The 15,587-nt window shown below is 42.4% G+C and overlaps 1 protein-coding gene across 1 annotated transcript in view; it reads left to right on the forward strand.

Moving 5' to 3' along the window:
* Positions 1-3,051: 3,051 nt before the first annotated feature.
* The window catches only part of ZNF713 (zinc finger protein 713), a 28,065-nt gene continuing 15,529 nt past the window's right edge, over positions 3,052-15,587 (forward strand). The window contains exons 1-3 of the mRNA XM_025378362.1: positions 3,052-3,134; positions 12,193-12,319; positions 12,642-12,734. Coding sequence (XP_025234147.1) covers positions 3,087-3,134; positions 12,193-12,319; positions 12,642-12,734 — 268 coding nt within the window. The 5' untranslated portion in view covers positions 3,052-3,086. The remainder of the gene's footprint in view (positions 3,135-12,192; positions 12,320-12,641; positions 12,735-15,587) is intronic.

Genomic DNA, 15,587 nt, shown 5'->3' on the forward strand with positions numbered 1-15,587 from the left:
GCCTCTAGCTTTGTTCTTTTTGCTTAGGATTGCTTTGATTATTCAGGTTCTTTTTTGGTTCCCTATGAATTTTAGGATTGTTTTTTCTAATTCTGTGAAAAATGACATTGGTAATTTCATAGGAATTGTGTTGAATCTGTAGATTGCTTTGAACAGTGTGGCCATTTTAATGATATTGATTCTTCAAATCCATGAGCATAGAATGTTTTTTCATTTGTGTCATCTACCATTTCTTTCATCAGTGTTTGGTAATTCTCCTTATAGAGATCTTTCACAACTTTGGTTAAATGTATTCCTAGGTAATTTTGTGTGGCTATTGTAAATGGGATTGCCTTCTTGGTTTGGTTCTCAGCTTGAACGTTATAAGTATATTGAAATATTACTGATTTTTTTACATTAATTTTTTTCTTATTTTTCGAATATATATATGTATGTGTGTATATATGTGTATGTATTTTTTTAAACAGAGACAGGGTGTCATCATGTTGCCCAAGCTGGTCTTGAACTCCCAGGCTCAAGCTATCCTCCCACCTCAGCCTCCCAAAATGCTGGGATTATCGGCATGAGCCACTGTACACTAATTTGTATCTTGAAACTTCTACTGAAGTCATTTATCAAATCTTTAGGGTTTTCTAGGTATAAGATCATGTCATCAGCAAACAGAGATAATTTAACGTACTCTTTTCCAGTGTGAATGTCCTTTCTTTCTTTCTCTTGCCTGATAGCTGTGGCCAGGACTTCCATTACTATGTTGAATAGGAGTGGTGAGAATTTGCATCCTTGTCTTGTTCCAGTTCTTTGGGGAATGCTTTCAACTTTTCCCCATTCAATATGATGTTGGCTGTGGGTTTGTCATATATGGCTTTTATTATTTTGAGGTATGTTCCTTTGATGCCTGGTTTGTTGAGGGTGTTTTAGTTTTGTTTTTGTTTTTTAAGACAGGGTCTTACTCTGTCGCCCAGGGTTCCGTACAGTGGCATGATCTTGGCTCACTGCAACCTCTGCCTCCCAGGCTCAAGCGATCCTCCCACCTCAGCCTCCCAAGTAGCTGGGACTACAGGTGCAAGCCACCACACCCAGCTAATTTTTGTTTTTTTTTGTAGAGACAGGGCCTCATCATGTTGCCCTAGCTGGTCTCAAACTTCTGGCCTCACGTGATCTGCCTGCCTCGGCCTCCCAAAGTACTGGGATTAGAGGCATGAACTGCCGTGCCTGGCTCCACTGTGCCCCAGATTCTACCCGTGGGTTCTCTGACAGGTTCCAGCACTCTTCCCTCGGCCTTCCCCTTCAGCCACAGTCATTCTCACCTGTAACTTTTGTTCTTTCTACAGACAACTGGCTCTGCCATCTCTAGTCGCCCATCTTGGGGGAAAACCCGTCTGCTTCTCCTGACTGTGGGGCTTCTTCCAAGCTTATGCTTGGGGAATGAAGAACCTATTTCTTAAAGTGCTTTTAAATCACTCCTGAAAGGTCTGCCTCTTAATGAAGGGGTTTTGAAATGTTAGATTCCTGCCATGCTTGGGCCATGAATGACTGCCTCATCTCACAGGACCATTTCACTGGAACTGCAGTTTTCTGTTTTAAACAATTGCTCCTCAGAATGGCCTCTTTCTTTATTTCCATCACTCAACATTTTAAAATAGATTTCTCAGGTCAACCTTTGTGAACAGAAAAAGAATGATTCCTTCATGATTATTAGCAAATAATAATACAATCTTACTCTGTTGTTGAAACACGTGATTTTCCATCTTTCTAAAGAAAACAATCACTGTTTCTTAAGGCAGGAAGCGTGTGTTCTCTGTTCTGGAAAAGGTTAGGAAAAAGGACTGAGGCTGAATTTGTTGTCATTGACACATGTACACATCTCTGCCTTTTGTAATGTGTGAATCTGAGAAATTCTAAAAGTGCTTTTTGATTGAAGAATGCCACACCTAACTGTGCTCTGTCTGTGTGAAGAATAGTTTGTATGTCTCTTTACAGACTCTGTAAGCCCCTAGGTGGCTGAGACTGCTGGATTTCTTCTGCTGACCCTGGTGCATCTCATTACAGGTCTTCAACCCAAAATTCTATCTTATAAGATCCCTGCCAGGATGCAGATTTGAATACCATAGTGAAGTCTGTACATGAGGAAGTGATGCCTTTAGGGAGGGGAAAAAACGGTAATAACAACCTTCAAGAGCCCCTACATCTCAACTCGGCATAAACAAGGCAAGATTCTGAGAGTGGCCACCCCTGGAAGCAGAAATCATTCTTGTGGCTATCCATTGGCTCCTGAGGCTCTCATCAGAGATGGGGCACCTTTAGTACCAGGGAGTGGCTGTTCCCCATAAGGTACTGGAAATCAACTTTCAAGAGCAGCCCCAGCTGCTGAAGCTACTGGTCCTGGTGCGTCTCCTGACTGTCATGTAGCAGATAGCAGAGCTTTGGCAACTTTACAACATAAGAACTGCAGAGAGGTGTAATCCCAGTGGAAGACTGAATCCGGAGACTCAAAAAGGAAGGTAAACATGCGGAAAAATGAGAAGAGTGACGTCTCCTTTGTATATTGGAAGGATCACCTTAGGGGAGAGGAGAGGCAGATCTCTGGAGTGTTCGCTTTGGGGTGAATTCATTCCTTGTGGGGGTAAAGAGTAAGAATGGGCCCTCACCCATGACCTCTCCATCGCCTCATCCTACTAGTTCTCATATACACTTAGAGTCACTTGGAGACTTTACAATTTAAAATGCTGTTGCTCAGACCCACCCTAGATCAATTAAATCCAAATCTCTGAGTGTAGGGCTTCTTTTCAAGTTGCCACCAGTATTTAGCCAGGGTTGAAAGCCCCTGAGCTCCCCTATGCCACAACAAGAGGAGTTGCACCCCAGAAGAGAGACAGTTCTGCATTGAATTCCCCAATGTCATAGAGAAGTAGAGACGTCACAGTCTTTAGGCTTATGTCTTAGAGGGCTTCTCAGTACTGTCTGCCATACCTACACAAAGCAGAATCTCCCAGATTAAATTTAGCCTTCGTGTCGTGTATTAACAAGATGCTTCTCTTTTTCTTGGTGATGCTTCTCAGAATGCTGTTTTTTCTCAGTAGGGGAACATGGAGGAGAAAGAAATGAATGATGGCTCACAGATGGTGAGATCCCAGGTAAGTTCGGTTTTCCTCTCCTCTGAAACGCCGTTGCAGTTCTCAGAATGTGGGCACTGTTACTTTTTCACTTCTCAGAAGTGCTGCGTCCCAAAAATCCAGAGCCCAGGAGATTCATGTGACAAATGATACACTCTCCACAGCACGTTTTCCATTCACCTGTGTAGCTCTTTCTAGCTCTTCCCTCCTTCCAGCATTTTCACCAGACTCAATTTCATGGATTCGTGCCTGTGCTGGACATTGTGAAGAAAACAAAAGAAAACAATGGACTGTCTTTTAATCATCCTTAAATAGCTCACTAAAATTTAAATAATGCTTGCATTCTCCCTGTAATCACAGTGACTGATGCCCAGGCCCCTAGGACTGCTTGGAGCTAATGGGATTAATAAGTATGCCTGAGGGTAACATCAATCACAAATTAATGTTTCTCAAGCCTCTGTTGTATCTCTTCCAAAACCTGTTTAAGTCTGTTATGATTCCTCTTTTTTTTTTTTTTTTTTTTTTGAGACGAAGTCTCACTCTGTTGCCCAGGCTAGAGTGCAGTGGCGCGATCTCAGCTCACTGCAACCTCTGCCTCCTGGGTTTAAATAATTCTCCTGCCTCAGCCTCCCAAGTAGCTGGGACTACAGGCGCCCGCCACTATGCCTGGCTAATTTTTTGTATTTTTAGTAGAGATGGGCTTTCACTGAGTTAGCCAGGATGGTCTCGATCTCCTGACATCGTTATCCACCCACCTTGGCCTCCCAAAGAGCTGGGGTTACAGACGTGAGCCACCACGCCCGGCCTAAGTCTGTTATGATTCTATAGTCTGATTGGGTATTATGTAAACTGATGAGTATGAGTGCAACAAGAATTGTTTCTATGAAAATTAGTCTAATGCTTTGGAAGGAGTTGATAAATGCTGTCACTTTTGAAAAATTGCTTTCAAATTAGGTGTTAGCAATACTACATCACTGAAGAAAAATCATAAAACTCTCAGGATTCCTCCACAAATATCATTTCCCATGTGTCAGTTGCTTATTCCAACTTCATGAAACAGAAACTGTTTCTTTATAGGTATGAGTACCCAGTCTTTAAAATCACTCATAGAAAAGGCTTAGCTGACTGTGTGCAGTGGCTCATGCCTATAATCCCAGCACTTTGGGAGCCCGAGGCAGGCAGATCACAAGGTCAGGAGTTCCAGGAGCAGCCTAATATGGTGAAACCCCATCTCTACTAAAAATACAAAAATTAGCCAGGCATGGTGGTGAGTGCCTGTCGTCCCAGCTACTCGGGAGGCTGAGGCAGGAGAACCGCTTGAACCCGGGAGGCAGAGGTTGCATTGAGCTGAGATCATGCCACTGCACTCCAGCCTGGGCAGCAGAGCAAGACTCCATCTCAAAAAAAAAAAAAATAGGCTTAGTTTTATTTCCAAAGATGAGAAAATGAATGCACATTTATATGTTTTAAATTAAAATAAAATGTTTAAGATCTATTTTATGGATCGCTAATTTAGCCATCTTTTTAAATTAACACATCAGATACCAGTCTCAATTGCTTCAGATAGGATTTCTATCATTCCAATAATATGTGATATCATTATTCTTATGTAGCCAATAAACTTATTGAAGGGGATTTTTTTGGTTTGTTTTTTGTTTTTTGTAGAGACAAGCTTTCACTATGTTGCCCAAGCTGCTCTTAAAGTCCTGGGCTCAAGCCATCCTCCCACCTCTCCCTGCTGAAGTGCTGGGATTGCAGGTGTGAGCCGCCACACGCAGCATGGGGGAGCTTGTTAAAACCCACATCATACAACTAATACTCAAAAATGCATAATGTTGGATGCTGCTGTGAATGCAAAAGAAAACAAATACAACAGGTGCTGGGAGAAGGGAGAAGTCTGATTGGGACTGTAGGGATGAGGGAAGACTTCATGAAAAAGGCAGAGTTTGAATTTGTGCCAATACCAGCAGGTAGGGTTTGGAGGTTAGAGAAAACGGGGTACTATTGCAGACAGGAAATAAAACTTGAGCGAGAGCAGGGACAATAAGGAGACTGCCAGCTAGAGCTGAGCTTTTATTTGGTGTATATTAGTGCTTTGGGGTCTTTGGGTTTCAAGGGATAGATTCATTTGGTTTATTCTTTTTTTTTTTTTTTTTTTTTTTGAGACAGAGACTTACTGTGTCACCCAGGCTGGAGTGCAATGGCACAATCTTGGCTCACTGCAACCTCCACCTCCCAGGTTCAAGTGATTCTCCTGCCTCAGCCTCCCAAGTAGCTGGGATTACAGGCACGCGCCACCACGCCCAGCTAATTTTTGTATTTTAGTAGAGACGGGGTTTTGCCATGTTGACCAGGCTGGTCCACCCACCTCAGCCTCCGAAAGTATTGGGATTACAGGCATGAGCCACCGCACCTGGCCCAATTGGTTTATTCTTAATTAACTGTAAGACTCCCCAAAGACAGGAATAGAAAGACATTTAGAACTAAGGTGGCATGTCTGCTTTTCCACATTCTAGCCCAAGGAGTTAGTTTTAATTTTCTGGAACCATTTATTATGTTTAGAAGGAAGATGATTCATTCACTCAATAAATATTTTTTGAGCAGCTAGTATGTAACAGAAATTTTTTTTCTTTTCCTTTTTTCTTCTTATGGTCTACTGGTCATTTCATATGTGACAAAAATTACGCTTTTTAGCAGCTAGACATCACTGAGAAAAATAGACCTGACCCCAAACCCACGGAGCTTATTGAAAGACATTTAGCAACTATACTAATAAATTGCAAAAGAGATGTTTTTTAAACAAAATGAAAACAAGGTGCTATGAATACACATTAGGGAATCAGGGAAAAACTGTGGGGAAGTGATATTTAAGATGAGAAAGAAAAGATACGTAGAACCTACAAAAAGTAAATGGAAAAGAGCATTTTGGACATATGCTAAAAATCACCTGCAAAAAACATGGGTATATTTGAGAAATTAAAAGAAGGCCACTGTGGTTGGCGTGGAAGGAGGGAGAGAATGACTTGAAGTGAGCTTGGAGAAGTGAGCAGGGCTTAAATACACAAAGCCTGTGGCCATGAAAACAGGTCTGATTTTTACTCTGAGTGCAGTGGAAAGCCTTTGGGGGAATTTAAGCAGAAAGATAACATAATAAGTAATCCATTTCTACATTAAAAATCATCCTGGTGCTATATATCTTAACTGAATTTGTGAGAGGCAGAAGTTGAAAGGGGAAAAACCAGTTAAGCTACTGTAGCATTTTCAATGATAGAAAACAGTGTAGTCATTGGAGGAAAGGAGGGAGATTTGAGTGCTTTCCTTTAGAAACAGCAGAGGTTAGCTAAGGGGTAAAAACAAAGGAAGAAAAAAGATGACTTCTAAGAATGGAACCCAGGAAATGGCACCATTGGTAACGGTAAATCAGATCAGTCATTCCTCTGCTCAAAGCACATGGCTCCCATTTCACTCAGAGTAAAACCCAAAGTCCTTATGATGGCCTAAACAGTCCTGTAGAATCTGGCCCTGTTACCTGTCGAATTTCATCATTTACTTTTCTTCCCCTTACTTCATTCTGGCCATCCTGGCCTCATTCTTCTTCCTTAAACGTGGCCGTGGGGCCTTTGCACTGTTAACCTGTCAAGCTTCTTTCTCAGATGTCATCTCTGCAGTGCCATCTTTCCTGACCACCCTATTTAAATGTGTAACTGCCCCACACCCACATTCTCGAACCATTATCCTACTTTACTTTTATCTTCCGACATACTATATAATTTACCCAGTTATGCTGTTTGTTGTCTACTTTCTTTTCTAGAATATAAGTTTCATAAAGGCAGGGAGTTTTTGTCTCTTTTGTTCACTGGTGCATCCCAAGCACCATGCCTGGCATATATATAGGAAGCACTGAATAACCATTCATTAAACACATGGGGAATTTAGCATATGATAAAGGTAACATCTCAAACCGGTGATAAAAAGCTGCTTTGTTCAATAATTGATGTTGGGATTTCTGGGGAAACATCTGGAAAAAGATAAAGTTGGATCTCTACCTCATACTTTACATCAGAACAGTCTTCAAATGGATCAAAGATTTAAATATGAATAATGAAACCACAAAAAGTTATGCAAGAAAAAAATGGGAGAATTCCTTTATAACTTTCACCAGAAAAACTTTCTAATTACAACTGAGAATCCAGAAGCCATAATTAAAAACACCAAAAGCGTCCGGGTTCAATGGCTCATGTCTGTAATCCCAGCACTTTGGGAGGCCGAGGTGGACGGATCACAAGGTCAGGAGATCAAGACCATCCTGGCTAACACAGTGAAACCCCTTCTCTACTAAAAATACAAAAAATTAGCCAGGCGTGGTGGCAGGTGCCTGTAGTCCCAGCTACTCGGGAGGCTGAGGCAGGAGAATGGCATGAACCCGGGAGGCGGAGTTTGCAGTGAGCCGAGATCACACCACTGCATTCCAGCCTGGGTGACAGAGTGAGACTCCGTCTTACAAAAAAAAAAAAAAGAAAGCATCTGCATGGAAAAACATTTAAAAACTGTAAGCAAAGTAAAAATACATGTCAAATTGAAATAAATATTTTGCCACTCAAATTACAGTAGTCTAATCTTTCTAATATATAAAATACTTCTCTAAATCAGCAAGAGATTAGGAGTCCAACAGAAAAAGATACAAAAGGCCAGGGACAGTGGCTCATGCCTGTAATCCCAGCACTTTGGGAGGCTGAGGTAGGCTGATCACTTGAGGTCAGGAGTTTGAGACAAGTCTGACCAACATGGTGAAACTTCATAAAAATTAGCTGGGGACTAATGGTGGTGTGTGCGCCTGTAGTCTCAGCTACACAGTAGGCTGAGGTCAGAGGATACTTGAGCCCAGGAGGTGAAGGTTGCAGTGAGCCGTGTTTGTACCGCTGCACTCCAGGCTGGGTGACAGTGAGACCCTGTCTCAAAAAAAAAAAAGAAAAAATTTTGTAAAAAGACAGTTTACAGCAAATAAAATTCAAATGGATCTTAAACACTGGAAAAGTGTTCATCTGTACTGAAAACAAGAGGAAATTTGTATTAAAACTAGAGAAAGCTGGATATTTTATCATCAGGCTTGATATTTGCCATGAGTTTCATATTTTCCGCAAGTGTAACATATTCTGTTAGCAAAGCTGTGGGGAAACAGACACCTTACACTGCTGGTGTGAATGTGACCGATTGCATTTTCAGAAAAATGGCCAAAATACCTCCCATCCCAAATGCTTTCTTTGCAAGTGACTTTGACACTCATCCCATTATAGATATGGAGGTCTGTGTGCCCTCCACTGGATCTCAGCAAGGCTGTGACTGGAAGATGCAAAGCTTTGTGACTTTCAAGGCAGATCATAAATGGCAGTAAGACTTCTACCTCATTCTGTTGGGATGTTTACTCTAAACCCGGCCATCTTGTCAGGAGGAAACCTGGACAGCCCATGGAAAAGCCCATATGGAGAGAAACCAAGGCCTACAGCCCTAGCTGAGCTCCCAGCTGAAAGCCAGCACCAATTTGCCAGCCTTGTGAGTAAGCCATCTTGAAAGTGAATCCTCCAATCCCAGTCAAACCTTCCCACCTTGTCCTGCCCAAATTGCAGATTTATGAGTAAAGTAAATGATACTTGCTATTTTAATCCCCCAAGTTTTGGGACGGTTTGGTATGCAGCAAGATAATTGTTAGGGATTTTAGTACCTGAAAGTGGAGTGCTGCAAAAACAAAAACCTAAACCATAGGGCACTAGCTCTGGAACTGAGCACTGGGCAGAAGGTAGAAAACAAGTGAGGGCCTTTGTCAAAACTCAAAGGATAGTAAGGAGAATGTTATTAGAAGCTGGAGGATAGAAGACCCTCGAAGAAGAACTGTTGGATAACATTGTTACCTTCAGGAACAAGGAAAATAGAGGCCAGGCACGGTGGCTCACGCCTGTCATCCCAGCACTTTGAGAGGCTAAGGCAGGTGGATCACTTGAGGTCAGGAGTTTGAGACTAGCCTGGCCGACACGGTGAAACCCCGTCTTTACTAAAAATACAAAAATTAGCTGGGCATGGTGGCTTGCACCTGTAATCCCAGCTACTCGGGAGGCTGAGACAGGAGAATCACCTGAACCCGGGAGGCAGAGGTTGCAGTGAACCAAGATTGTACCACTGCACTCTAGCCTGGATGACAGAGAGAAACTCTGCCTCAAAAAAAAAAAAAAAAAAAAAGGAAAATAGAGAATATAGTTAATGAACTCAGTGATCTACTAAGGAGATTCTCAAGTAGAAGATTGAAAGTGCCAACTGGCAGTTTCTGGCTGCCTAAAGTAAAATGTGAGGGAAAAAGATAAACTCAATGAAGAACTAGTAAATATAAGTGAACAATGAACTTCTGAGTTTGAAAAGAAAACTTTCTCATTCACATCTGTCCAAGCAGCAAATAATAACCAAATTCAGAAAGGGATTCATACCAAAGATCTAATCCAGGGTGGACTATAATACCCTGTGTCACAACTTCAGAAGGATCCAGAGCAGTGCCTCAGAAGACCTATCCTCTCTTAAACACAATGTTTCTAAGAATGGTTAAGGTGACGTGCCACTGCAGTCTCACAGGGAACCCAAAGGAGAGAATGGCTGATCTCAAAGAGATTTATGGGTGTGGTATTTGTATTGTAGTATAGCTGGATTATAAATTGGTAAACACTCCAGTTTGGTTTTTCTTTTGTTTTGTTTTGTTTTTTTGAGATGGAATCTTGCTCTGTTGCCCAGGCTAGAGTGCAGTGGCTCGATCTTGGCTCACTACAACCTCCACCTCCCGAGTTCAAGCAATTCTCCTGCCCTAGCCTCCCAAGTAGGAAGGACTATAGGTGTGTGCCACCATGCCTGGCCAATGTTTTAAAAAAATTTTTACACTTTTATTGAAGTAAAGGAACATACAAAAATACACATACTATAAGTGTTAAAAACTCAATTATCACCAAGTGAATTCATCTGTGCAATCTTAATCCAGATCAAGAAACAGAACATTACCAGTATCCCAGAAGATCCTTCTGTGTGTTCCCTCCTCAAGTGTATTATTATTATTTTTTAATTATAGTTAATTATACTTTAAGTTCTGGGATATGTGTACTGAATGTGCAAGTTTGTTACACGGGTACACATACTATGAACAGCACTCATATAAAACAGCAACCTTAACTGATAAATGTTGTGTGTTCTGACTGCTCCACCATCCGGCTGTTCCTCCATCGCCCTCTCTCCCAGCTTCCCTATTCCCTGAGACACAGCAATATTGAAATTAGGCCAAGTAATAACCCTACAATGGCCTCTGAGCATTCAAGTGAAAGGAAGAGAATCGCATTCTTCACTAAAAGGAACCAGGGATTTTTTGCCAGTTATGGATGAGCAAAGAAAGTGGTTTCTTGAGATAGAATCTACTCCTGGTGAAGATGCTTTGAACATTGTTGGAATGACAGTCAAAAGCTGAAAATGATTAAGATTAATGAGAAGAGCATGTCAAATGTATTTGAAATAGGCCAAAAGCTTGGCCTCTTGGGCCAAATAGCCAAGTCATGTGTACAAAGGAAAAGCTATTGAAGAAAATTAAAATTGCTACTCCAGTGAACACGTGAATGATAAGAAAGCAAAACAGCTGTGTTGCAGATATGGAGAAAGTTTTAATGGATTGGATAGAAGATCAAACCAGCCACAACATTCCCTTAAGCCAAAGCCTAATCCAGAACAAGGCCCTACCTCTCTTCAATTCTCTGAAGGCTGAAAGGTGAGGAAGCTGCAGAAGAAAAGTTGGAAGCTATAAGAGGTTTAAGGAAAGAAGCTGTCTCAGTAACATAAAAGTGCTAAGTGAAGCAGCAAGTGCTGATATAGTAGCTGCGGCAAGTTATCCAGAAGACCTAGCTAGGATCACTGATGAAGGTGGCTATACTAAACAACAGAGTTTCAGTGCAGATGAAATAGCCCTATTTTGGAAGAAGATGACATCTAGGACTTTATTTATTTATTTATTCATTCCTTTTGTTTATTAGTAGAGACGGGGTTTCACTGTGTTGGCTAGGCTGGTCTCAAACTCCTGACCTCAAGTGATCCTCCTGCCTGTGCCTCCCATAGTGCTGGGATTACAGGCATGAGCCACCGTGCCCAGCCCAATCTAGGATTTTAATAGCTAGAAGGAGAAGTCAATGCATGGCTTCAAAAGACAGGCTGACTCTTTTTTTAAGGGATAATGCACCTGGTGACTTTAAGATGGAGCCAATGTTCATACTATTCTAAAAATCCTAGGTTCCTTAAGAATTATGCTAAGTCTGCTTTGCCTGTGCGCTAGAAATGGATCAGCGAAGCCTGCATGACAGCAAATCTGTTTACTGCATGGTTTACTGAATATTTTAAACCCACTGTTAAGAACCACTGCTCAGGGGAAAAAAAAAAAAAAAAATCCCTTTAAAAATTACTGCTCATTGACAATGCACCTGGTTACCCAGGAGCTCTACTGGAGATATACAAGAAGACTAATGCTGTTTTCATGCCCACTAACACACCAGCCATTCTGCAACCCACAGATCAAGGAGTAATTTTGACTTTCAAGTCTTTTTGTTTGTTTGTTTTTGAGACGGAGTCTTGCTCTGTCGCCCAGGCTGGAGGGCAGTGGCGTGATCTCAGCTCACTGCAAGCCCCACCTCCCTGGTTTATGCCATTCTTCTGCCTCAGCCTCCCAAGTAGCTGGGATTACAGGCACCTGCCTCCACGCCCAGCTAACTTTTTGTATTTTTTTTTTTTTTTTTTTTTTAGTAGAGATGGGGTTTCACCATGTTCTCCAGGATGGTCTCGATCTCCTGACCTCGTGATCCGCCCGCCTCGGCCACCCAAAGTGCTGGGATTACAGGCGTGAGCCACTGTGCCCGGCCCTAATTTTTTTAAAAGGAAAGTTTGACTTGAATGACTCAGAGTCCTGAAGACTATCAGCACAACGGCTTAGATATCCTGGTGCTACACTTTCACCCTCTCCCCGAGGGTCCCTGTAAGAACCGTTTTTGCCTGAGCAGGGATGTGCTTGATGTTTCAGGAATCACTGACATTTCAGGACGTGGCCGTGGACTTCACCAAAGAGGAGTGGGACCAGCTGTACCCTGCCCAAAAGAACCTCTATCGAGACGTGATGCTGGAGAACTACAGGAATCTGGTTGCACTGGGTGAGGATGGTATCCCTGTGAAACTGGAAGCCATTCACGTGGGTTTATTTCCTGAACTAGTGGAAGCCTCCAAAGCTTTTGTGAATATAGTTTGGGCTGGGACAGAAGAACACTAAGCAGTTTTGGAGTCAGAGACCTTTGTTTTCTGCTCTTTGTCCTCTGATGGAACGTCTTGATTGAGTTTGAGATGGGTAGCTTTATTTTGCTGCCTCTGAAGTCTCCCCTCCAGAGGCTCTAAAGACTGAAAAAGTTGGGAATGTGTCTGAGAGAGAATTTTGTTCCCAGTACAAACTCCTAAGATGTATGTTACTCCCATGAATAGGGTATCAGCTTTATAAGCCAGAGGTAATCGCGCAGTTGGAGCTAGAGGAAGAGTGGGTGATAGAAAGAGACAGCCTGCTGGACACTCATCCAGGTAAGTGCACGCTCTTGGGCACTGCTGCTTAATAAGGGAAAACAGCCACTTCTGAACCACTCAGTGGAGTGCTCCAAAAATCTCCCCTGGGATTTAAGGAATACTAAGCCTTTTGAAAAGAATCAGTTCATATTTGATATTTTTCTGAAGTTGAAATGGCTGCCTTATTTTTTCTCATTGAATAGATAATATATACTTATTGTTTTAAAAATGCACACAAAACAGAGGTTATTTTGAAGGTATCCATTTAAACACCCATAAATACCTTGATATTGCAGATATCCACACAGCACTTTCTTCATATTTTTTTTGATATTGCAGATATCCACACAGCACTTTCTTCATATTTTTTATTTACACATCCCCTCTCAGTATTCTTTAAATCTTTCTTCTCCATGAGAAGTGATCCGAGAAGAAATTTTTTAAAAAGCTTTCTTTTTCATGTCAAAAATCTTCTGCTATTTTAATCTATTTTTCATGAAAATCTATTTTTCATCTTTTCTTTTTCCTTTTATCATCAAACTCTTGACACTTGTCTACAACCCACAGCCTAATTTCTAATTCTCTTGCTCTCCTTTGTGATACTACCCCGATTCCTACCTCTGCTACTAACATTGTTTTCTTGGAGATTACCACTAATTTCCTTCCATTCAAATCGAGTGGCTACAAAGCCAGTTAGAATTGTGTTGACTTTCCCTTCTTGAAATGTTCTTCCACCCTGGCTTGTGATGCACACGATTCGTGTCTCCAGCCTCTCTCCGTATCTCCCCCTGCCCCTTTTCTGCATTTTCTTCCTCCTTATTCTCCTAAAGATATGTATCCCTATGGACTGGCTGTTCCACTCTGCAGTAAAGTACTTTTAAGTAGCCCTTTTGTATCATTTTTCCATTTCTCCATTTCTAGTCCCAGTATTTTGTCCACATTCTCCTGTCAGAATTGAGATTATGGCTGGGCGCGGTGGCTCATGCCTGTAATCCTAGCACTTTGGGAGGCCTAGGCAGATGGATCACCTGAGGTCAGGAGTTCGAGACCAGCCTGGCCAACATGATGAAACCCACTCTCTACTAAAAATTCAAAAAATTAGCCGGGCGTGGTGGCCTCGCCTGTAGGCCCAGCTACTCGGGAGGCTGAGGCAAGAGAATTGCTTAAACCTGGAAGTGGAGGTTGCAGTGAGCCAAGATCATGCCACTGCACTCCAGCCTGGGTAGCAGAGCAGGTCTCTATCTCAAAAATAAAAAACAATTTAGATTATATTTTTGTTTATTAGTGTCATGCTGTCATTTTACTTAAATATTTCTTTTTTTGTTTTTTTTTTCCTGAGATGGAGTCTCGCTCTGTCGCCCGGGGTGGAGTGCAGTGGCGTGATATTGGCTCATTGCAAGCTCCACTTTCTGGGTTCACGCCATTCTCCTGCCTCAGCCTCCTGAGTAGCTGGGACTACAGGCGCCGGCCACCACACCCAGCTAATTTTTTGTATTTTTAGTAGAGACGGGGTTTTGCCGTGTTAGCCAGGATGATCTCGATCTCCTGACCTTGTGATCCGCCCGCCTCGGCCTCCCAAAGTACTGGGATTACAGGCTTGAGCCACCGTGCCCAGCCTACTTAAATATTTCAAAACCTGGATCTGTTGGCTTTATAATGTCTTCTTTAAATCATTCCCTTAAATACGGAATTTCTTGACCCAAAAAAAAAAAAAAAATCCCAACCACCTTAGTTTCTTATTGCTGGCATACCACCTACAATGTTCTGCTTGACTGTTTTAACAAGGAGTGGACTGCTGACTGTACACCAGATGCTGAGTTAGGTAGTTTCTACTCTGGTCCATGACACCAGGTGAACCTACCCCATCTCTGTGAGTTCCCACTCTGGCTCTTTGCTCTGGTATCTGGCTTCATCATTTGGACTTGGTTTTCTGTCATTCAAACTCTTTGGCTTTTTCAAGTTGACTTTGACTTGGCTGTCCTTCTTGCTTTTAATGCTCTAAGTGATCTTAGGTAGAAAACCTTGTTCCTGGCTGGGCACAGTGGCTCACGCCTGTAATCCCAACACTTTGGGAGGCCGAGGCGGGCAGATCACGAGGTCAAGAGATTGAGACCATCCTGGCCAACATGGTGAAACCTTGTCTCTACTAAAAATACAAAAATTAGCTGGGCGTGGTGTCGTGTGCCTGTAGTCCCAGCTACTTAGGAGGCCAAGGCAAGATAATCGCTTGAACCCAGGAGGCAGAGGTTGCAGTGAGCCGAGATCGCACCACTGCCCTCCAGCCTGGCAACAGAGTGAGACTCTATCTCACAAAAAAAAAAAAAAAGAAAAAGAAAAGAAAACCTTGTTCCTGTTTCAGCCTCCCTGAGATCTCTCAGCCCTACTGAACCAGAATTTTCACCTAACCAGTGCTCACATTCCAAGAATAGAACTGGTAATTAAGACATTTTGTCAAGAAGCCCGGGCACCTTCCCTGACAATGCTGGGACATATTTCTACAGCCTTCCACATCCCCAAACCTGCGGAGTAGGAAACTAAAGGAACAAATTAGAGAACTCCCTTTTCAGGTAAATTTCCAGGGCGGGGCTATTCCTTCCCCCAGGCACATATGCTGTCATCGGTAGGACCCACACTATCTCCTATTGTGTCCCTCTCCACAGACCCCCAACTCGAAAAAATAATTGCTAACTTAGGAAAACTTCCAGATTTTGGCCAGGCGCAGTGGCTCATGGCTATAATCCCAGCACTTTGGGAGGCTGAGACGGACCATCACTTGAGATCAGGAGTTCAAGACAAGCCTGGCCAATATGGTGAAACCCCATCTCTACTAAAAATACAAAAATTAGGCACATGTGGTGGCATGTGCCTGGA

The sequence above is a fragment of the Theropithecus gelada genome, chromosome 3, assembly GCF_003255815.1.
Source record: "Theropithecus gelada isolate Dixy chromosome 3, Tgel_1.0, whole genome shotgun sequence".
Classification (NCBI taxonomy): domain Eukaryota; kingdom Metazoa; phylum Chordata; class Mammalia; order Primates; family Cercopithecidae; genus Theropithecus; species Theropithecus gelada.